The 24,479-nt window shown below is 40.4% G+C and overlaps 1 protein-coding gene across 2 annotated transcripts; it reads right to left on the bottom strand.

Moving 5' to 3' along the window:
- Positions 1-16,620: 16,620 nt before the first annotated feature.
- On the bottom strand, positions 16,621-23,606 carry POLR2M (RNA polymerase II subunit M). Of its 2 annotated transcripts, none has more exons than XM_075273534.1 (4): positions 23,439-23,606; positions 20,159-20,686; positions 19,599-19,806; positions 16,621-17,819 (listed from the first exon to the last, which is right to left on the bottom strand). In XM_075273534.1, exons 1-4 carry the CDS (start codon positions 23,549-23,551, stop codon positions 17,682-17,684), a joined length of 987 nt encoding a protein of 328 aa, XP_075129635.1. In that variant the 5' UTR covers positions 23,552-23,606; the 3' UTR covers positions 16,621-17,681. The 2 variants fall into 2 exon arrangements, with proteins under 2 accessions (XP_075129635.1, XP_075129636.1); XM_075273535.1 differs by having other exon boundaries at positions 23,432-23,493.
- Positions 23,607-24,479: the final 873 nt, after the last annotated feature.

Raw genomic sequence — 24,479 nt, 5'->3', positions numbered from 1 at the left:
TATCTATGAACATGTTACATTGCTTTCAGAATGCCGAACAACATGTATGTTATCTGTCTGAATAAATATCATTTAATTTTTTTCCACGTAAGACAATTATATTATTACTGCATGTGTTTCTGTTCTTCAGGTCCGTAGGATTTGTTCTATGATGGACACCAATGGAGCCTGAGGGATCACATTGACTATAATGGGGTCCGTCAGGTGTCAGTCTTTTAGAATGAAACCATCAAACTAAAAAATTCAGGCTTGCAGGAGTTCTTACTCCACCGTTTTTCGATAGAAACTGTGATTGAGTCTCCGAAAGGAGAATCCTATGCATATGTGAACCCAGCCTGGATCTTGTGGAAGAAGCGATGGGATACTCTTACAGTACTTAGTACCCAAGGTTTCAGACTACACCGACCCTGAGTCTTAAAGGGGTTGTCCAATCACAAGGACCCTAGCTATACTGCTAATTTGTGTGGATTTAAGACTTTTCCTATGTGCATTGTTTTATCAAAACTGCTTTGTTTGGCCGCTATCTTAATTTATTCATTTCATTGTTTACACTACGTTTCTATGGCCCTTGGGATTATCTGCTCATTTGTTAAGTGATGTAGCTGCCTGCTCCCAGGAGGGGAGGGAGGGGCTGGGAGCAGCTCTGAGCTGTTTGTGTCTTTTAAGTAGCAGAGCTTCTCAGAGAGCTCCAGGATTTCTGAGCTCTTATCAGTTGGTTTAATTGAATTTGGCTGATAAGGGCTGGGATAGGGAGTCCGTTACCTCTGTATGTAATGCAAGCTGACTCAAATGCAGCTCTGCTACATCAGCTTCACACTGTGGTAATTCATTTACAACCAATCCCATGCAAGTGAAACCCCGCCCACCTATGTGCCAAGAAAAGTAGGAAGTGAAGAGAGCACAACAGCCTGCAGGTTAGTAAAAAAGCGTCATGGGAATACCCCTTTAAAGATTCAGTATGATAGCTGTCATATAGATATTCATTCACAAATAACACCTAATTCCCTTAATGTCCAATCCTTATTGTTATTATTAATAATGGATATTCCCCATTTCTTTTTGCTCAAATCCTTCCCAATTCTTTATGCAAGGCCAGTTGGTCACTGTATATTTCTACCAATACCCGCTCTTATCAATTACCTTATGTCCTACCAAATGAATGGTTGTAGAGGGCATTTGTCACACAACAAAAGTCTATTCCTGTCATTCCCACACCAATTAACTAAATGCAAGCACTCACTGCACCCAGACACCTATCACACTATTGGATGCTCCAGTACCATGTCAATTATTTGTTAAAAGGAATATAAAGGAAGTATTTTTTCTACCCATAAATTGAACTCCATCCCAATGGTGCAGGCAGCAGATCAGTGATGGGGGGGTGGTGTCATATGAAAATGATGTGTGCCTGGTGCCTAAGGAGGGACAGGTTAGTCAGTGACTCTTCTATAGTCAGCGGTGCTGAGTAATCCTATAAAGGGTAGAGTCGTAGGTATTTATTGACATGAGTTGCCTGTATTTATGGGAGTTTGTCAGCTTAATATGCCACCCTATGTGAGGGAACCATATTACAGTAACAGGTCTGTACTGCTGGTAATGATCTATGATGCTATGAGTTCCAGCCCAAATATTGGTTCACTGTCCCATATTGATATCATACTAAGAGTAGAGGAAAAAAGACCCACGTTCAGGGTGGAACTTACAGCATCTTAGATCACTATGAAGAAGTGAGTGCAGTCCAGCCGAGCAGTGGTCAGTCCAGGAAGTGAAACCACCACCAAACACAGAAGTCCAAACCCAACCTTACAAAATATTATAGTCTAAGCTCTCATATCCCAATCACTCAGAACATGAATGTGACCCTTTATTCATTTCGGTTATGTGTGAGTTCCATCACTTGTGCAATATCTGTGCTACAATATATTACAACACGTACAGCATCTAAATATAAAATGGGCATTTTTTACATCTGAAAATGTCATTCCATATAAATGCACCTATTTATCATTCCTGTGCACTGCACATTTTTACACTGCCCTCCTAAAATCGGATTGTTTGGCTAATGTCTATCACATTGTTGGCATATTGAAAATATTACCTTGCCATGGCTTGTGTAGTAATCTCTTCTATAATTAGAACAGCACTATAAAGATGTTAATCATTCAGATCGGATCGTTCTGTGTACAGTCCTAATTGGCAACAGCACGATATTTTGTTTCATTGTAGCAAATTCCTCTGTAACAGGAGTGGCCAACCATTAAGAGATGATAAAGTGAATTTCTGAAGAGAAAAACACGGAGAAAGAAATATGTTAATAATTATACGTTTATAACTAGCAAATAAATTATTTGAAGAAGGACACAGCCGTGCTTCGTTAAAATGATGAATTGTTCTGCCTGCAGATAATTTATGAGGTGAAGAGATGAGAGAGGAAAAAACATCATTATATCATGGGGCCTACTTTCTAGATTGACGTCGTAGACTTAAATATCGCATGCTGCATTTATCAAAAGCTTTAGACACAGAAAGCAAGGACGCAAATGGAAAGAGATGTCTTGTTGTAAACCTGTTATTTTAAAAAAGCCAAATTTATAGCCATTTTAACCTTTTCTTTTTCTTCCACATGTCCTATGCAAGCATGGATCATTTACAATTACTTTTGTTTTTATACTTTTGAAAGCCAGCTTGTGAGGTGCAATGGATCCCCCATCAAGATATTCCAAGATCAACTGAGAGTGTTATTATTGGCAAGTGAAAGTGTTAAGGAATCACAGCAACTCATTCCCAAAGTGGCAAACCATGTAAAGTTACAGAGGGTTACCGAGTGCCGAGGCAAATGGTGCATGAAAGTCACCACTGTTTTGCTGACTTAAAAACTGACTCAAGGTTCCAAACCTATTCTGTCATTCCTATCAGTACAAAAACTATGTGCTGGACTTCCATGGCCGAGCAGCCGTAGGCAAGTGCTATAACATTAGCAACTGCCGGCTGGATCAGTGTAAAGCACAATGAGCCAATGGAGAAGTGAAAATCTGCATGATTGGATTGTGCCAACTGTAGTTTGGTGGAGAGGGGTGGCACGTCTACCTCTTCTTTCTTCTTGCAGCGACGCCCACTGGTCCTGGCTCTTCCGCGCCTTCAGCGTCCTCTTCTTCCTGCGTGATGGCTTCAAATCCCGCGCCTGCATAGTAGCGCTTCCTTCCGGAGCGCTAATGCGCAGGCTTCAGCGCTCAAGATGCTCAGTTCCCCTTACAACTTCACGAGCGTACTGTGCATGCGTATGTGCATTTCTAAAAATGGCACCGAAGCCTGTGCAGTAGTGCTCCATAGGGAAGCACTGCTACGCAGGCACGAGATTTGAAGCCATCACGCTGTAAGAAGAGAACTCTGAAGGCATGGAAGAGCCAGGACCAGAGGAGGTCGCTGCAAGAAGAAAGAAGAGGTAGACGTGCCAGAAGATGACGTCAGATCGTGAATCACCACCCACCGTGCGCGTTCAGGTCGAGGGTTTAAAATAAGATTAGCGGTGCCTGAATAGCCTTTTTAAAGGCTATTCACGCATATGTGGGGCTCTATCAACAAAATTTTGCTGATAGAGCCCCTTTAAGATGAAAGAACTTGACAGACCTGAATATAGCTCTAATCAAACACCTTAGCAGTAGACTAGAATGGAGATTGTTTACCAGACCCTCTCGTCTAACATCGGTGTCTGATCTCACAAATGCTCATTTAGACGAATAAACAAAAATTCCCACAGGCAACTCCAAAATCTTGTAGAAAGCCTTCCTAAGAGAGTGGAAACTATATTAACTTCAAAGGCGGAGCAACTCAACATTAATACCTAACGATTTAGGCCCCTTATAGAAGACCATGGCCGTGATCAATGTGCTATCTGTGTATTTTATGGAGAGCACACTAACCCATGCATTACTAGGGGCCCGTACACAGCACCATGAATTACACGGTCATGTACGTGGGCCGACAGTGCAGGCCAAAAAATATAGAACATGTCCTATTCCTCTCCTATTTTCATGGCCCGCGCTTCCTTGGCTCCTATTAATTTAATGAGAGGGGCCACGAATGCACAGCCAGTGCTATGGCAAGATACAGGTGATATCTGCATGTCTCATGCACTGGCCAGTGCCTTTAATTCACGGCCGGCCGGAAGCACATGGTCGTATGCAACCGACCTTAGGCCTCTTGCAGACCATGGGCAAGATCAGTGTGCTGTCCATTATTTTCCCAGATAGCACACTGACCTATACATGTCTATGAGCTCACGCACACGACCATGATTTCCACTGATCAGTGTGCGGGCCAACAGACCATGCCACAAAATGTAGACCAGGTCCTATTCTGTTTAATGTTTGAAAACAGAAGCCGAAGGGAGACTGAAAACTTACTACGGTACACTGATATACTCAGTGTGTCATCAGTGTGCCATCCGTTCTTGCAGACAAGCTAAGGATATCATTAGATGTCTCCTGTGTTTTTTTTTTTTGTTTTTTTTTGTGGATCCTCAAACTAGGATCACACACTGATGTCACACTAATGGCACTCTGTCCGTTTTTGCGGACATATGGCACTGGTGCTGAAGAAACACTGAAGACACTCTGTCGCAGGAATGCTACATTGGACTTCCTCCTGGGTACACAACTACTACAGCATATCTTGATAGTGTGCCGTCCTGACACCAGGAAGCACAGTAATTGCTTTACAACTGCCATGAATTGATCATTTGAGTCGTCTGAAAAATGACTTTTATTAGATGTGATTTAGCCATGTTATACATGTATCTGCACTCACTAGAAGAGTAGTCTCTTGCCTTATTCCACAAATACACTGTCCTTGAGACTATGCTACTATTGTATACATGCCCCACACACACACACACACACACACTCCTGTATTATCCCACTCCCCTCTCCTCCTCCCCTCCATTTTGTTTATATGTATAAAAAATGTGTAAAATGTTTGTGATGGGATGTGGTACACACCCTCATCCCTGCAGTTATTTTATTACTCTTTCCATTTTCCATATTGTCACTGTATTCTGTAACTGCTCTGTTATAAATAAAGAATTGATAAAAAAATGTATCTGCACTGGCCCCACTAATCCCAAGCAGGTCCATTGATGTCCAGCACCAGCATTGCCATATAATTGGTATTCATGGAGGTCTTGTCAGTGAGTTCCAACGAGGAATATTTATTAAAATGGTCTGAAACCAAAACTGTTAAATGTTTTATATCATTTTCTATACTTAAAGCTGTTGTCCCATCACAAGGATCCTATTTATACTGCTTGTTAATGTGGATGTAAAACTTTTCCTAAATACACTGCTTCAGCAAAACTGCTTTGTTTGTCCACTATCTTACTTTATTCAATTCATTGTGGCCACAGCCCTGACTTATCTGCTCATGAGTCAAGTGATGTATCTGCTGCTCTCAGGGGGGAGGGAGGAGGGGCTAAGTGCAGGGAGCCAGCCTGTGTATCTAGCTATTCCTGTGTCTACACCACGTGACCTAGCTTCCTGCTATCAGATAGAGGAGAGGAGCTGCTTTCATTTCTTCTGTTCTCTGTGCTAGCTAATTCAATTGTGTTCATTATGGCAGAGACAGGCAGTCTCTGTATGTAACACAGAATGGAGTTGCTGCTGCCTGTACTTCATAGTCCAATATGGGTGGGCGGAGCTACACATGAATTTGGGGGCGGAGCTAAACGGCAGGTTGCATGTGAAACCCCGCCCACCAAATGATGCAAGAAACCAGGAAGGAAGAAGATTTTACAGCAGTAAAGACTGATGAGTATGTGAGGTGGGAATACCCCTTTAATCCTTTATTGTGGATGTCAGGACTTTAAACATGGCGCCTGTTACGGAGCCAATGGGATGCCATAGTGGCCAGTTCTCAGCTATCTTAAGCCCCTTGAACATGATGGTATGCTAGATCAGTGTGCTATCCAGGTTTTATCCCAGAGAGAATACTGACCCATTCATTTTTGTGGGCCCACGCAAATGACCGTAAATTACCTATTCATTGAATGAATGGGACCGCGGAAGCACGGGTGGCACACGGATCATATCTGTACTGGAAAACAACAGAGGTTTCTCATTTTCTTAGGAGTTTTGCATTTACGTCATTCACTACACGGTAAACATAACACTTTATTCTACAAGCCAGTACATTTACAGCCATAGGAATGTTATATAATGTTATGTTTTAAATGAAAAACTTTATAACTTTACATCACCATATTTTGACACCTAGAACTTTTTAATATCTCAGTCCACAGAGTTGTGTAAAGCCTCTGATTTTGCGGGGAAAGTTGTAGCTCTCCTCTTCTACCCTGGTGTGTCAGTCTGACAATAGAAGATAGATAGATAGATAGATAGATAGATAGATAGATAGATAGATAGATAGATACTCACTCACAGATGTCTTTATCTTCTAGTTCTGTTAACTAGAACAGCTTTCTTACTTAAATCAATATTTATTGTAATTGATTTTTATGGAACAGGCAAACAAAGAGTAAATATCAATCAATGACTAAAAATCTTGTACCTTATCTACTGTACACTCATACGCACACATCAGCCATCTAAAACTAACTTTTTTTTTCTTCAGGAGAAAATCAGTCCTACACCCAGACAGCAAAGCTTACTTCATAACCCTCAGACCTATTAATCTTATACAGCTGCATATACACAGTCCAGTCATATTAATGTGACCACCGCCTACTTTTGACGTCAACGTTACCAATCGCAGAAGGCACGTGTCATCAGTCATCTGGGTGCACTCATCATTGTGGAAGGCACGATGGATCAACACAAGTATGCATCTATCCTTGTGGACCATGTTCACCCCTACATGTGAATTGTTATTCCTCAGGATGATGGCATCTACCAGCAGGACAATGCGACGTGTCATAAAGCTCGCAGTGTACGTGTGTGGGTCGAGGAGCACCAGGAAGAGTTTACCGTACTTCCTTGGCCAGCAAATTCCCCAGACTTGAACCCAATCGAGAATCTGTGGGACCACCTAGATCGGGTTGTTCGCGCCATGGATGCTCAACTACCTAACCTAGCACAGCTGGCCACGGCACTGGAGTCGGCATGGCTCAACATCCCAGTGAATAACATCACAACATCCCCTCTCTTCCTGCACATCTCGCAGCGGTCCGCTCTACCAAAGATGGTTATTCTGGATTTTGACAGGTGGTTACATTAATGTGACTGGACTGTGTAGTTAGCATTGGTTTGACAAAGTAATTGTTGAAGATTTAGCACAATGTGTCAGAATTCAGGTGCAATTTGCGCCACTAAAAACTGTCTAACATACTGTGCACCACATTTGTGAAGCATCTTAAAATACTTTTAAGTGGGTCTTCACACTTGCACTCGGGTCCGCCCACCGGGTCTCCGTCCTATTCTCCAGAGAAACTGCAGCTTCCTGGCGGTCAGTTTGAAACCCATTCATTCAGGTAACCGTTGGTGTCCGTATGCAGCCTCTCCACAGGGAAAACATTTTTTGTTTTGTTTTTTGGCCAGACACAAAGTCCTGCATGTCTGAAATTCAATTGAATGGGTTTTAAAACTGACCGCCAGGAAGCCGTCTCCTATCCAGTTTCTCTGGGAAATAGGACGGAGACCCGGTGGGTGGAAACGGGTGTGAACACCACCTTAGACACTTTTTTGACTAATATGAAAAGGGGAATGATTTAACATGTGACATCATGTACCAAAGAAATCTTGTGGATAGATGGCTGGAATCACATCTATGTCACAGTCTCCATTTGGAAACATAATCGCAGTGACAGCCAAAGATTGCTGGACGAAAAAGTCCAACTTTTTCTTCCAGTTGTCTCAGTTTAATACAGCAGACACCTGACAGACGTCATTATAGTCAATGGGGTCCATGGTTTTAGCGGTCAGTGTCCCTGACTGACATAGTGTTATGTGTATAGCCAGACTAAAGTGCAGTCATCTTTTTTTTCATAATTATTATTTTTTTTATCTATTGCTCTTGTACGGCTAAAATATTTCACATTGCTTTTTATATTCCCAATCAGTATGTCTTTGGAGTGTGGGTGGAGAGCGGAGTACCCAGAGGAAACCTACACAAACACTTTCATAAAAATAGAGCAGATAAAATCATTTTAATGCTGTGGTGAATATACCCGCCAATATATGAAAGCACAGTTCTGTGTTATAACTGGTATACAGTAATGTAAAATATTATACAATCTCACAGTAATTGAAACCTGATCAAATAAACATATATGGAATTTAGTTGCATCATGTCCAGATTGGCACAAAAATGTCCCATGTCACATTAAAACTTACTTTATCAAAAAAATAATCAGTTTTAGAAAAATGTTATGATTACGTAGAGAAATAAATCAAAACAAATTGTGCTTAAAAATACTATTTCTACACCAGCCTGTTCGGTCTTGCAGCCAAAAGGATTCCCTCATTACATATAGAAAATGAAGTCATTTAAAGCAGGAATAAGCAGCAAAAGTCAAAATATCTTCAAAAGAAATTCTTGGCGCATATGATTAACCGTGATGTATTCTTAAAAACTCAAGTAATTGAAAACAGGATTGGAGATCAGTTCATTTAGATTGTGCTGAAATATTTATTATTGCAAGTCCTGCAGATTTGTCTGGTGTTTCTCAATGAGAATGTCTAAACTCAGTGTCCAGATGTTTGTTTAAATTGCCCCCACATAGTTCCAATGTCAATTAACAGAGGTTATCAGGGAGCATCACCGTGTATCATCCTCTGATAATATTCTGATTGGTTCTGAAACTTTGAAGATGTTTCCCATTAAATTGGGAGGCTAAAAGTCACAAGATATTAGTCTTCAGCTGATAGAAATGTGTTGTGAAAATACTAATGAAGAGTTCTTATCTTAGCTAATCGCGTTTATTTACAACTAGCTGGTACCCGCGACTTCGTCTGCGGTGATTGTAGAATTGGGTATATACAGGCGTGGGTAAGGTTTTCGTAGTGTGTATAAGTTTCTCTGCTCCCAGAGTCATATGAGGTCTTAATTTTTGCTGGGACTAATTTTTCTTCATGATGCCGCCATTATTTATTCTATATAATGTACTGGGAAGCAGGGGAAAAATTCGGAATGGGGTGGATTTGAAGTAAAAATGCAGTTCTGCGACTTTCTTACGGGCTTTGGTTTTACAGCGTTCACTGTGCAACCAAAATAACATGTCCCCTATATTCTGTGTTTCATTACGATGCTGGGGATACCAAATTTATATGGTTTTATTTACATTTTGACCCCTTAAAAAAAGGCAAACTGTGTTAAAAAATTTTTTTTTGAAAAGTCGCCATATTCCAACAGCCGTAACTGTTTTATACGTGCGTGTACGGGGATGTATAGGGCGTCTTTTTTTGCGGGACCGGGTGTACTTTGTAGTTCTACCATTTTCGGGAAATGTTATTGCTTTGATCACTTTTTATTCACATTTTTATCAGAATCAAAACAGTGAAAAAACGGCGGTTTGGCACTTTTGACCATTTTTCCCGCTACGGCGTTTACCGAACAGGAAAAATATTTGTATAGCTTTGTAGAGCGGGCGATTTCGGACGCAGGGATACCTATTATGTATGTATTTCACAGTTTTTAACTACTTTTATATGTGTTCTAGGGAAAGAGGGGTGATTTGAATTTTTATCCTTTTTTTTTTTTATATTTTTTTTACTTTTTTTTTAAACTTTTTTTTTTTGCATTTATTAGACCGCCTAGGGGTATTGACATGGGTGGGCGGTGTCGCGGATTGTCAGAGCGGTGGGGGTCGGCAAACATGGCTGCTCCAGAGCGTTAAAGAGAGCCTTCTGGAGTATCGTTAAGGTGAGGGGCAAAGTGGTAAAGTATATGTATATGTGATTGTGTGGGGTTAGGGGCTAGGCTGTAGAGGGCAATATGAATTTTGTGACTTGCTATGGTCCAAAGTGTGTGAGATTGCAGAGATGGTGGTGTGAATTTGGGTTTTGTGGGGGTCCTGCCAGAAACGTATGTGCGCTATTGTGATGAAAAGTAGCCTATTGCGCAATCGGGTGTATTAACTATGTTTGTGGAAACTTTCAGCCAAATCGGTCGAGCGGGTTTTGCGTGATTGAGGAACAAACATCCAAACATCCAAACACACAAACATCCAAACTCACAAACTTTCACATTTATAATATTAATAGGATGAAGATGAATCTGAACTTGCTACATAAAAAAATCTTTAAAAAAACATCAATTAACCTGTTTTCTGCTTTTATTTAGATGCAACATAATTACCATATAATTAAAAGTTCTGCCCCATATACAAAAGTCCTTCTAGTCTCACAGTGTATCAGCGAATTAATTTATTGAGAATTGGATACATTTTTAAGCATTGAGGGGGGATTGTGTAATTCGCACAAGATTTACGTAATGCTGCACAATGCTTGAGAAATTTGGCACGCTTTAAGCCAAACCATTCTAATCTGAGATTTTCTGCCACTTCCTTTCATGCTCGAGTGAGATTGCAACATTTGTTGCAAGTTTTTAAAAAAGGTGCATTTAATCTCATGTACATCAGTGACATGTACTGTCACATCGCCCTCTACTCACTGCCAAACTATAAAAACAGAATCGCCACATGCAGTTACTGGAGGCTGAGAAAATAGATGCTGAGCGGTCATCAGGAATAAAGCGCAAGGTAGGTAAGAAATACCTTGTAGGGCACTAAACTATGTTGAGACACTAACGGGCTTAATACTCGGGGGACACAAATGGGCAACATACTGTGTGGGGAACCTACACTGGGGAGCAATTTGATGTGTATATACTGTGTGTAGGAGACCAATATGGAGCATTATACTGTGCATAGAGGGCAATAAGGAGCATTACACTGTGTATAGGGGGCAATAAGGAGCATTACACTGTGCATAGAGGGCAATAAGGAGCATTCTGCTGCACTATTTTGTTAGCATTTCTTCAGATAGATTCACATACCTGTAATACGGAGTTAGGCACTCTCTCTATTACAGCTACAAGTCCCATTATAACTTATACGCAGTACATAAAAGGTTGCCTACCCCTGATCTACAACATTCACTCATTGGCTGAGGGACGTAGTCATCTGAATTTCTGCATTATCTTGTGGCAGCGAGTATAGCATTAGAGGAAACACATTTATAACAGCCTACCACAAATAGGTCAATCTGCCCACATGTCAACATTGACCTCATTGTAGCTTACGTAATAAGCAGATGAACCTGTTTTGTGCTGTCTCTATATTCTTGAAGACATATACTGTAATTCAAGGCAGAGAGATCTAGGTTTGCAACCATTTCAGAAGTCCTGTCATCCAATCTTTGAAGGTAGAACCTGAAGCAGTTGGTAACTGAAACCAAGATATGCCACTGAATATACAGTGCAGATTAAAGGGGTGCAATTTAAACCCTTTCTAAACCATAGCTGATAAATGTCCGATTTGTGGTTGACCGACCACAAAGCCTCACCGATCATGAGAACATGTGAGCCCCTTAACAATTGTGTTGCCTTTGCGCAGGCCTGTGTGTGTGCCAGAACTTAAGTGTAAATTAGTTTTTAGTTGTAAATTAAAAAAAAAAAAATGCCAAGTTGTGATGGCCTTGACCACTTTCTATTTTTTGCATAAAAAGGCAAAATTTTTTACAGTTGTTGCATATCATCATGCTCTAAACTTTAATACATTCCGCCACCGTGTATTTGGATATCATACTCGAAACAAAAATTATAAAATTCCTTCAATAATAATATTACGTATACTACAATATATACTACACGTATAATAGTAACTTTCAAATAGTTACTAGTTGAACGAAAATATACACATGTAGTATATATTGTAGTATACGTAATATACTGTGTAATATAGCTTTCTGCAACAAATATAGGATATCACGTCTGAATATCAAAAGAAGTGGACAATTTAACTCAGGTCCCTTGAAATATTGGAAACTGAAACATTAATGTAATATTTTTTTTGTACTATGGAAATAAAAATTGACGCTGCGGGCATGTTGTGATGTTGTTTTTACACATCATGTTGCGGGCATGATGTGTAAAAACAAGCCACAATCTGTACAGTTTTTGTGGCTTGTTTTTACACACCAGATAAAATGCCCGCAGCGTCAATTTTTATTTCCATAGTACAAAAAAAATATTACATTAATTTGAGAAGTCAGTTATTCTTCTAATTTAATATGGGATAAGTGACCTCGTAAAACCAATGCCCAGGTAGAAAGAAAGAAATACAAAAGAGTGAAGTTTCTTATCTCCACTTGATCCCGCACGTGATAGTGGACACATTGTTGTAGTTAAGCAACTGACGGCAACTTTATTATTATATGTCAACTAAACAACTGAAAAGGTATCTCATGGGACAAAAAGAGATTTCTGTTGTAGCTTTTACAAGTGACATTGCAATCTGAAAGGTATTTTCTAATTAGAATGGTAAAAAAAGGGAAATGTATTAGGTTGACAGCGAAATAATATAATTTAACCAAGTATGTTTAAGAAACTTATGAGGCACTGGGCTCTACCCATTCATTTATATATTGGTTCTTAGAACATCCGATTATTGTTCGAGATGACTGCCTGTCATAAACATTAGGTTTAGCACAATTTTAGCAGCTCACAGAATAAGGTTAACCTGTCACTTATAAAATGGCACGATTAAGGAAAATATGAAACGCTAACTTTCCCACCAACCCTCCAGCTAAAACCAGTGCTTGGCTGTAAGACGATATGCTAGTACTTTAAGGTTTTGGGCTTTTCTTCCTCCGAAGCTAGACAACGAATTTCAGACCACTGGATTCCAGATTAAAAGGGGTTTATCCAGTTTCTAGCAATTATAGGCCATCTACACTCACCGGCCACTTTATTAGGTACACCATGCTAGTAACGGGTTGGACCCCCTTTTGCCTTCAGAACTGCCTCCATTCTTCGTGGCATAGATTCAACAAGGTGCTGGAAGCATTCCTCAGAGATTTTGGTCCATATTGACATGATGGCATCACACAGTTGCCGCAGATTTGTCGGCTGCACATCCATGATGCGAATCTCCCGTTCCACCACATCCCAAAGATGCTCTATTGGATTGAGATCTGGTGACTGTGGAGGCCATTGGAGTACAGTGAACTCATTGTCATGTTCAAGAAACCAGTCTGAGATGATTCCAGCTTTATGACATGGCGCATTATCCTGCTGAAAGTAGCCATCAGATGTTGGGTACATTGTGGTCATAAAGGGATGGACATGGTCAGCAACAATACTCAGGTAGGCTTTGGCGTTGCAACGATGCTCAATTGGTACCAAGGGGCCCAAAGAGTGCCAAGAAAATATTCCCCACACCATGACACCACCACCACCAGCCTGAACCGTTGATACAAAGCAGGATGGAACCATGCTTTCATGTTGTTAACGCCAAATTCTGACCCTACCATCCGAATGTCGCAGCAGAAATCGAGACTCATCAGACCAGGCAACGTTTTTCCAATCTTCAATTGTCCAATTTCGATGAGCTTGTGCAAATTGTAGCCTCAGTTTCCTGTTCTTAGCTGAAAGGAGTGGCACCCGGTGTGGTGTTCTGCTGCTGTAGCCCATCTGCCTCAAAGTTTGACGTACTGTGCGTTCAGAGATGCTCTTCTGGCTACCTTGGTTGTAACGGGTGGCTATTTGAGTCACTGTTGCCTTTCTATCAGCTCGAACCAGTCTGGCCATTCTCCTCTGACCTCTGGCATCAACAACGCATTTCCGCCCACAGAACTGCCGCTCACTGGATGTTTTTTCTTTTTCGGACCATTCTCTGTAAACCCTAGAGATGGTTGTGCGTGAAAATCCCAGTAGATCAGCAGTTTCTGAAATACTCAGACCAGCCCTTCTGGCACCAACAACCATGCCACGTTCAAAGGCACTCAAATCACCTTTCTTCCCCATACTGATGCTCGGTTTGAACTGCAGGAGATTGTCTTGACCATGTCTACATGTCTAAATGCACTGAGTTGCCGCCATGTGATTGGCTGATTAGAAATTAAGTTAACGAGCAGTTAGACAGGTGTACCTAATAAAGTGGCCGGTGAGTGTATATTATATATGAAGGGTCTAGTGTCCAGATCCCCCACTGATCAGCCGTATTACTCTTGGGAATGTATTCATATAGACTTTGCTGGGACAGCAATGCAGTTCCTACAGCAAGTGAGCTACTGGTGATCTGCAGAGGTCCCGAGTGTCAGACTCCAATAGTGTCTAATATTAATGGCCGATCTTAAGGATAGACTATCAATGCAAGAAAATAGATAACCCCTTTAACAGGCGCTCACTGTACATAAAATGCACAAATAAAAAAAATTAAATTAATAAAAAAAACAGTTCCTGTACAGCACACACAAATGTGTTACTTGACAACCAGAGCCAGCACTAGGGCTATGGAGTCGGTAGGCCAAACCACTGACTGACTTCTGCTCTAACACCTTCATACATGGCTGAAGACCAGCAGCAGTAAAACTCCTCTAAACCATAATAAAATTAAAAAAACAAAACAAAAAAAAAACACTAGTGATTGAATTCCTATGAAAGCAAATATGAAACAAGTTATGCATCAAAATTATACAATATTACGGTAATAATTATATAAAATAAAATTAATCATTTTACTTTGAAGCCGGAGTCTGTCACATTTTTCCAAATCTAACTCCACTGCAAACTGCTCCCAAATATAACTCGACTATTACAGCCCTGACTAGCACAAAGGTTTATCGTGAATGCAGTTGTGGTCAAGTTTGTAAGGTTGAGTAAGAGTAAGGTTGTAGTTAGTTGTGTGTAGTGGACAATGGAGAACAGTTCGAGTATGAACTAAATGTACAGCAACATTACAGTTATTGATGGCAAGGAACAAAATGGTTGCCCAGTTGTATTTGCCGTTCCGGCCTACACTACTTTTCTGAATTTAGTAGGCAACTAAGTTTGTCTTTGAACTTTAAATGGCAGTACAGAAAATGCAATAGATGCAAGTACAACGGGCCCAAAGTTACTATATTAATTCATTCCAGGCCAAACGTTGGAAGCTCAAAACGAAACTTTTAACAGGAACTCTATAAAAAACTGGTAGTTGGCCATGAAGCGACTACCAATCGGGCATGTTTAGTAAAATCACTAAATACTGGATATATGCATTGATAGGCAGCCAGTCAGCCGTTACTGTAAAGCCGAAACCCCTCCTCAGAATTAGTGATGCCATAAGATGAGTCAGACCAGTGATGCCGAGTCAAAAAGCAAATGGTACACACATCTCTGTTCACCCTCCAGTCCAGCACATGCAGCCATGTTAGACAACTTTAACTTCAAGAAAGTTAAACTCCACAGGCAAACAAATCTTTTCTATGCATTCTTACAGGAGAAAAAAAAATGAAACTTTACACAATGTAGAAAAATATTTTTATTGAAATATACAGTCTGTAAAAATTATTTTCAGATATTTTATATCTGAATATATATATTTTATAACCCAAAGTTAAAATAAGCAAATCCAAAATACTAGGCATAATGAAAGTGGATCTTGTGAATAGTAACAATTAGAAAAATCTAGCACTTTCTGCAAGAAATCTTAATAAATAGAAAAAAAAAACCTAAAAGGGCAGATATTTTCCAAATGAATGAAAATTGGAGCAACTAGAATTACTGAGCAACTCATGTGATGTTTGTAACATGGTATATAGTGATATATTACCAAAACGTACAAAAAGGCATTGACTGCAATATTTAGGCAGTTCATTGTAAGATGTGAAACTTACAAGATATGAGATATTAGAGTTAGTCTATCACCCCCCAGCCATATCCAACTGCGACCAGTTTGTTACTGAGCATATTACAGTGATAAACAGCATACATTTATTATGCATGTCACTTTTGTGAATTTTGGGGGGAAAAAATTCTTATGCAATTGAGGCTGTTGGTGCACTGGGGCAGGCCTTCAGCTCCTGGGAACACTGCTCTTACCGCTCAGACCATTACCATCTCCTGTCTGTGCCACCTTACAGATGATATTCCCACTGCTAAGACATAACCCAGCCTACTTGAGTAGTAAGAGCAGTGCTCTCAGAGCTGAAAGTGCATATGAGGGCATAATTGAATGCAATGATTTCAATGTAGATTTGGGGAAAAAAAACAACAAATGTGACACACAACTGCGGTATGTTCAATACTGTAAAGGTAGAAGGTGGTAGATTTCCTTTACACACAGAAAGTTAACAATTCTGTACATGTATTACTGAAATATTTCTTTATGCTCATGAGAAATTCATCTTCATCTGCATTTTGTCAGCAGGTAAACAATTACTGAGCCACATATGAATGATATAGGAGGCTGAAATGCTAGACGAAACGATTTTCATTTTAAGGTGAACAATACTGATTTGTAATATTCAATGTGATCCTGCACAGATTTTTCCATCTTGTTGTACAACTTGTAAACACTAGAGATGAGCGAATCGTATTCAAATACCTTGCTCCCATAGGAATGCGTGTAAGCGGTCGAACACCAAGGGGTTAAGTGCAGTGAATATTTGATGCGCTTAACCCCTTGGTGTTCGGCCGCTTACACACATTCCTATGGGAGTGAGGTCTTCGATCGAATACTACTCGCTCAACACTAGTAAACACCATGCTTCTGACATGAAGCAGTGAATTTTCAGGAAGCTTATCTTGTCCTCTCATACTATTGTTGCTATTTCACCTATTCTCCATTAGGTAGCACTCTACTTTACACATTTAACATTTGCCACTTGCGCAGTCCCAGGCGCCACCATGAGTACTCAGGAAATGTCTAAAATCGGCCAGCCCATAAACTTCTAGAATAACACTATATACTGTAGTGCTGCCATAATATATTTAAATAGTTTAGTTTTTCCATATTTCCCTAGTATATTTCAGCACAGCATATAACTTATTAAATATGCAAATAATTAAATGTATTTAACACCTCATTCCCTTCAACCTAAGAAGTCAGGTCTGACCACAGATATCCGTTAAATGTACACTGTTAGTGTACGGTAGTTGCTTTAAAGGGAAAGTAACACATTTTCACTAAAACCAGATAATGATCATTCTTTTTATTTCTGTACATAATCAGAGTGTAGACATCATACTTAGTCTGCTATTGTCAATGGTGGATCCTCTGATATCTGGTGATCGAAACCAAGCAGAGTGATAGATAAAATCAGTGTAAACAGCTCCCTACAGCTCAGCAGCCTGCACCCCAATAACTGCAAAATAACACTGGCATGGACTGCAAGCACACCTGAATGTAAACCTGTTATGCAGCATTGTCAGGAGTAACATGGTTATACTGGAAAAGGCAGACATGTTCAGATGTTGAGAAGTGATCATTTTGCCCAAAAAACCCATGTCCTATGTAAAACAGTGGTTTCACCATGGATTTCTTTAAGATGCAATCTCTAACAGAGTAACACATTAAGAAAATCTATATGAATAAGCATTAGATGCCATTTGCTTAGTCATAACTCAAACACTGTACTCTTTGTACACTGCATTTCTGTTATTTTTATATAGAGAAGGCCAGCCAGGGTGACAATCTACACAGTCCAAGTCTGCATTGTGGTTATCACGCCACAAATCTATCGGCTGCTTTACTGATCAGCTCCAAATTTGTCATCATCTTCGTGATCTCTGTATTTCATGTACGAATCTCCTTCAGGATTAAAAGGCCCCATTTTAATGTTCAACTTCTCAAAAAGTTTTTGCGCTGAAAGCATAGCTTCTTTTTCCTATAGAAATATACATATAAAAAGAAAGACATGTTGAAGAATTGTTGTTCAAAAACCCAGAAACATCAGATATCATCAAGTATTTGTGAAAAGAACACATACCTGTCATTCGGTCTCAGTTTGTATTAAAGGGATCCTATCATTAAAACACAATTTTTTGTGACTAACATGTCGGAATAGCCTTATGAAAGGCTATTCTACTGCTACCTTTAGATGTCTTCTCCGCGCCGCCGTTCGGTATAAATCCTGGTTTTCGGCAGCATGCAAATGAGTTATTTCGTAGCACTGGGGGTGTCCCCAATGCTGCGAGAGAACTGCACATGCCCACTGTATACTGCGCAGTCTACTTTGCCTGAGGCCTAGAAGTTTCATCCCCACCGCCGGAAGAAGACACGTGAAGAGGCTGTTCCTGTTTGAGCACTGGGGCCTGTCTCCAGTGCTGTGAAAGAACTCATTTGCATAATTACAAAAACCGGGATTCACACTGAACGGCGGCGCGGAGAAGACATCTAAAAGGTAGGAGAAGAATAGCCTTTCTTAAGGATATTCCTACGTGTTAGTCACAAAAAAATTGTGTTTTAATGATAGGATCCCTTTAAAGGGCAGTGATAATATACCAAAGTTCTATGCGTTATATATCCCTAATAAAACATAGTTCTAAGTCTACAAGTAAAATCAGTAAAACAACAAGAGGGATGACAACCACTTCCACAGATAAAAATTATCCATTATCTTAATATATTCAACAGATTAAAATGAGCATAAAGGACAGGCCTTACACTGGACAACTACTTTAAGTCTGTAGAAGTGCAGGTAATCTCTTTTCTTTTCCTACTGATAAAATCAGCACCAAAAGGATTAAAAAAAAAAAAAAAATAGCAATGTAACCAGTTATTTCAGAATGAGGAGCCTGTAGTCATTGGTGAGGAACATCCTACCCAATAGTAGTCTATGGACGAGTACTGCCAAGAGAGACGCCCTTCTGACACTGAAAAGCAATGGTAACTGACAGCTCTTCAGCAGGGGAACATAACAGGAAAGCTGATAATGCGCTGAATTCAGCGCACTGTTGGCTTTGTAACGGTGTATTATACCGCATGTGCCTCTTGAAGCCACAATGTTCTCTCCGATTTATCACACAATAGACACAAGCCTAATCTTTAACTTTAGGTCATTAATGTTAGTGGGGATGATGGCAATGGGAAGCCGTTCCCTCTGTTTTGATCTCATAATTGTAAACTGAGCTGCCAGTATATGCATGGCTTAATTTGGTCAGATATTGCAAGGAAAAACTTCACAAGACTCAAACAGTCAATACGTGGAAACGATGACAACCAGTCTCTCTTCTTCCACATTTTGGAAATTTAAAAAAATAAACTCCAGTACATACTAAAAACATGGTGGGCCATATTTGCTTACTATTATAACACAGACTGGCTACGAATATGCCCCAGATTTATCACAAGGGCTGATGCATCTAAATCTGTTGAGTCTAATTTTATACTTGGTTTACTTTGTGCCAGAATTTTATGCTAAAAATTTTAAGCCATGTGCCCTTGTCGGGCTACTGAACAAAAACGGCCTAGAACTAGATGTGACATTGAAGGCCTAAACGACCCACTGTTTTCAGCATGTGACACCCTGCAAAGAAAAGCCAATTTCTACTTTACGATTTCCTACACTCAAATACGTTGGCCACATACTGTGATCATCTCCTCCACTTATAGAAGGCTTGCTGAGTTTGGCGTTCAGATGATCATGAAAAGGAAATAAAAATACCTCATAAATTTTCTTCTGTGCCATCTGAAGTGATAGAGATTCCTCTATAGGTAGTAATTGGGCTGGAGAGTGATGAAGTGGTGGAAGTCTCGCAGCGGTGATGTCATCCAGATGTTTCCTGTCATGTAATTTTCTCTGTTCTGCAGACATGAGAAGCGCTTTATCTCCTGGTGACTGATCTGGAGTTGAGCTGTCCGAGTCTGGCAATCTAAAAGAAGAAAATAAATTGGGACTGGTTACTAAAGCCTCAACGGTTTCAAGTAGTATACAGAACACTGCTCTACGACATACAAAAAATATTTAACCTGATATGATATGGAAATTATATTCTGGTAATTCACAAAAACAGTCCTATACTCTACTGTTGTGCGAGCATGCCTTGGAATATGTATTTGGAATGTCTATGTGTGTGAACATGTACAGTAACATATGTGGTCATTAGTTCTATTAGGTGATGCAGAGATCAAAAAGAGCATAAACGGTGTTTCCAAGTGTTACATGAACGGCCATTCACTTTAAGTGCGGAAATGCAAAGCATCATTTCCCCAGTATCTGAATACCTGTTAGTTCTGAAGGTTTCCTTCCTCCGGACTGGGCTCATTGACCTTCTCTCTATAACCTCAATATAATGTGGCTTCTTAAGTCCACTCGTCCCCAGACCAGACTCTAAGGAGCCTTTGCTTGCCTCGTCTCCACTTTCTTTAATATTGATCATCTTCAGACTATTGGCTAGTGCATCGGCTGGATTCTCATGTCTACAGGGCTCTTCATTTATTTCCACAGAGGCAGAGGAGCCAGCAGCATCCAGGTTATGTGAAGCCTGTGTGTTGTAGGCACTAGCATGATCAGAAGAGTTCGCTTTTCCCTCTGTCAGACTTAGGGACACTTGTGTCACCTTATCTACAAGTACTTCTGAGGTTTCAGCATTCTCTTTTATATTACGCCGCTGTTCTTGAAATTGTAACTTGAATGCAGAAAGAAGAGCTGTTGTTTCCTTTTGTCTATTATGTTGGGCAATAGCTGCTCGTACTTTTTCAGTGTAATCCAAAATCTTGTTACCTCTGTCTGGAAGCTTAGCAATAAATTTCCTATAAAAGAAGAGTAAAAACATACACAAATGTGAAAGCAGCATGACAGAATCTTTACCTGAAACAACCAGAACATTTCTCCAAAAGGCCAAGGAATCAAGTGTAATGCAGTACCACTAATACCAGAAAGTCTTAAGGATTGTTCGCATCACGCTTTTGTTTACATTTTGTATGCACTTTGGGAAAGATTCTCCTATGTTCCAAAAGAAATGTCTGCTTCTGTGCAGGCTATCTGTTGTATCAAGAAACAAATCTTCTCTCAAACACCCGCTGCTCTCTGACACAGTAGAAAGTGCCCCATGCTGCCAGCTGAGATCAGCACTGTTCTATGCCTGCCAGGGGGAATCCGTAAAATAACATTGAGCCCCTAAACTGTGTTGGAGGTCCCAGTGTGGAGCCTTGTGTCCTCCAGTATCCCAAGATTTTCTAAGGTCAAGCTTTCCATCCATCTCAATAGGGATATGCAAGAGGATAGACTCCTTCTATCAAGTATGGACAAAAAAATTAGACACCTTATCCTTCAGGTACCTCACTGGGTCCTGTCAACTGTATGATAAATGTTAAAACGTGCTGATCATATACACGGAGAAAAACAGCTAGCTTCTGTGTTTTGGCTGAAGTTTATACTAAGGTTTTGTCGAAACATGTAAGCCAGTTGCTTCCACCCACGTACTGTATGTATACAGCTCTTTGCACATGCCAATATTATGCCACCATGCAGAGTGTAACCCTGACTATTATGTAACACTAGTGTGGGTCAGACTGCTAGCTTACATCTTTTAGTTGCCATTAAACCTGCTGTAAACAGGGCATCTGCAAAAAGATTTTTACTAATTATATGAGTAACTGTGCATGGCCATAACTAAAGCAAGTTTGTCAATATGAGTGTGAAAATAGCCCATGGAGAATTTCAGTGCAGTGTATACTGAATACTGATCTATACTGCCTTTAGTATAGTATATTGCAGTGAAATATATACCGCCCTGCATGCTGCACTGCCCCACCTGCATTATTCCTGAACAGTAAAGCAAATGCTGCAACAGTAACAGAAAAGACAAAAGGAATAGTTTACACAGTTGTATAACCAATCCGGTGTATGACTATATAATAATTAGGTACATAACATATACCAATATTTGTAGACTAGAGCCTAAATATTCCCCACCTTTCTAGGCTACTCTCCATTAGCCCTCTGCGTTATAGCTAGGATTATCTGTCAAGTGAAAATAACGGGGCTACAACATGTAGATTTTTTACAACCTTTTTAAAGGAGTTTAAAAAACACAATGTATGCATTTATTTTAATGTGCTTTATCTGATGTATTTTAAGTCCAATAGAAAATCCTGTGGGGGAAAAAAGCCAGAGGAAAAAAACAAAAAAAAAAAACCCACCTACAATAAGACCATGTTCTAACGCAGAATGTCTTATATTTAAATGTAGTTTTCCAGGATTTGTAACATGTCGTCACTGGTTTGTGAAGTAGTAGAAGCAGGGAGTCTTCAGATGTTAAAACGTAACAGATGTATTCCACGATTTAACCGCACCAACCTATAAGTGATAATATCACTTATAGCTCAGTGTTCGGAGCACCGCATAGCACAGGGCCATCATGGATGTTATATTAGGACAACTCTGACATTGCACCTCCCCCTGAGCACATAACAGTGGCATCAGTCACCTACTGGGATCCACAAAAACAAATAAAGTAAATATACTTTTTTTTTTACTGGATGCCTTTGCTGCGAGTCAATGTATGCACTAGCAGTTTTGAAACAGAGTGGGCTTGCCAAAGTTCTTATGCTCCATTCTGATGAATATAGAGCAGGTCCTATCTTGCTCCATGATATCGGAACAGAATCCGTCATTGAAGTCGTTGTGTGCATGTAAGATAAGATAATCCTTTAATAGTCCCACAATGGGGAAATTTCAGAATGTAGCCTAAAGCTCTATTCAGATGGCCAATGGACAAACCAGCCATGAGAGGGGACATTTTTCACAGACAGGTTGCATCCACGGGGCACCTGTTCTCACGGATTCCTCATGGTTACGCAGGATGATTTTTGATTTGGCCAGAGAAGATTAAAAAAAAAAAAAAAAAATACCATTCACCTGTCCCCGTAGCCTCCCTGCACAGAATGATCCTGCTGTTCCAGTGGGGTTTTTTGCGGTGGACGTCCATGTTGGCTAGGGCATTCCAGGTCTCTTTCCTTAGGTGGCTGATTGGCCTCAGCGCCTAAGGAAAAAACCCGGAGACGTCACAGGAACTTCCACCAGACAAAAACATTGGGGAAGCAGGACCCAACCGCACAGGGAGACACCAAAACACTGGGGGCAGGAGAACAGGTTTTATTTTTTTTTGTCACCTCTCCCAGCCTAATTATAGGAGTTTCCCGATAGATAGATAGATAGATAGATAGATAGATAGATATATGTGTGTGTGTCTATTGTGTGACCCATGAAAACAGGTTGAAAAATCAATTCAAATGTATGAAATACAGCAGTGTGGCAGTGTGAATAGTGGGGTCACTGACAGCGCCCCCTAAGGTTTCAGGCACTAGGAGCATTATAGATTGTGATACTGTCAGCTGTACAGCCTAGACTGCCGCATTACCTCCTATAGTGTGACTAGACAGGTCAGCCTCACACGTCCTATGACTCGCTATTATGTATGATCCTGCCATTATACATTACTGTGCCCACAATGTGACTGTGCCCGCCATGTACAAGCAGCCGGCTATGGAGACCTCATACTTATTACTCAGCAGCTTCTCCTGTCGCTCCAGGATCTCGGTGAGCTCCCCTAATGTTTTCCCGCACAGCTCACCCGCGGGCGCCTGCTTCTGCCTGTCCACCGGGGAAGACATGCTGTGCTCCAGTCACCGAGGTGTAGCTCTCACCGCCGGTACACAGCTTCCCATACTGGAGTAGGACCTCGGTGACATCATAGTCACGTGATTCTGACTTCACGCCGTCACGTGACTATCCGCAACTATGAGTAGCGGTGACGCCATCTTTGTGGAGACCTCATCACTACCTCTGACCTGCTACACGCTATATATTGGGATTGGTTTTTATTAGCATGTATGAAATAAATGCATTATTATGAACGTGCACACGTACCATGCTCCTAGTGCTTATGTGAAGTCTAGGTTGATGCTTCAATAGTGGGTTACAAGTAGGTTGTCCCAAGTATACTGTGGCTCCAGTAGATGGCAATGCCTTAGATTTGGACATGTTACACTAGGTTCACCCTGGAGTGATCTCTATTGGAGGATCAGAACAACAGCACCTATATATGGAACCCATGTGTGTTGTTTTTTTAACCCCTTTCGTGTTGGACCCTCCTCCACCTGCCAAACCCCATAACTTTTTTATTTTTAAGTTCACATATCTGTATCAGGATGGATTGTACTTTATACTGGTACTATTTATATTCTGTACAACGTACTGTGAAGCTGGAAAAGAATTCACAATGGGGAGGAATTGGAAAACTGCATTTGGGTGACTTTCTTACAGGCGTTGTTTTTACAGCGTTCACTGTCCAGCCATGACATGTCACCTGTTTTCTATGGGTAGGTATACCAAATCTATATAGTTTTTTCCCCAACATTTAACAAGGAGGTGCGTCTATATCATAAATATACCCCACAGTAAAACTAGTCTGAAAAAGACAAAAGTTTATTTCACCTATCAAATTGTTTTTTCGATGTATCATTATTTATACGCATCATTATGTCATGTACAAGATGTTTACATCACAGTGCAAAAACTTATTCCTTCTACCAATGATGC

The sequence above is a fragment of the Leptodactylus fuscus genome, chromosome 5 (genome assembly GCF_031893055.1).
Source record: "Leptodactylus fuscus isolate aLepFus1 chromosome 5, aLepFus1.hap2, whole genome shotgun sequence".
Taxonomy (NCBI): Eukaryota; Metazoa; Chordata; class Amphibia; order Anura; family Leptodactylidae; genus Leptodactylus; species Leptodactylus fuscus.
The sequence above is the reverse complement of the archived record's forward strand: the minus strand, read 5'-3'. Positions and strand labels throughout refer to the sequence as shown.

What these genes read in the sequence shown, in the direction of transcription:
- POLR2M (XM_075273534.1), bottom strand. Translation starts at nt 23,551, where the DNA reads ATGTCTTCCCCGGTGGACAGGCAGAAGCAGGCGCCCGCGGGTGAGCTG. An exon ending in GAGAAGCTGCTGAGTAATAA is followed by an intron (nt 20,687 to 23,438) that starts GTATGAGGTCTC and finishes CTTCTTTTATAG; the next exon opens with GAAATTTATTGCTAAGCTTC. An exon ending in GAAACCTTCAGAACTAACAG is followed by an intron (nt 19,807 to 20,158) that starts GTATTCAGATAC and finishes TTCTTCTTTTAG; the next exon opens with ATTGCCAGACTCGGACAGCT.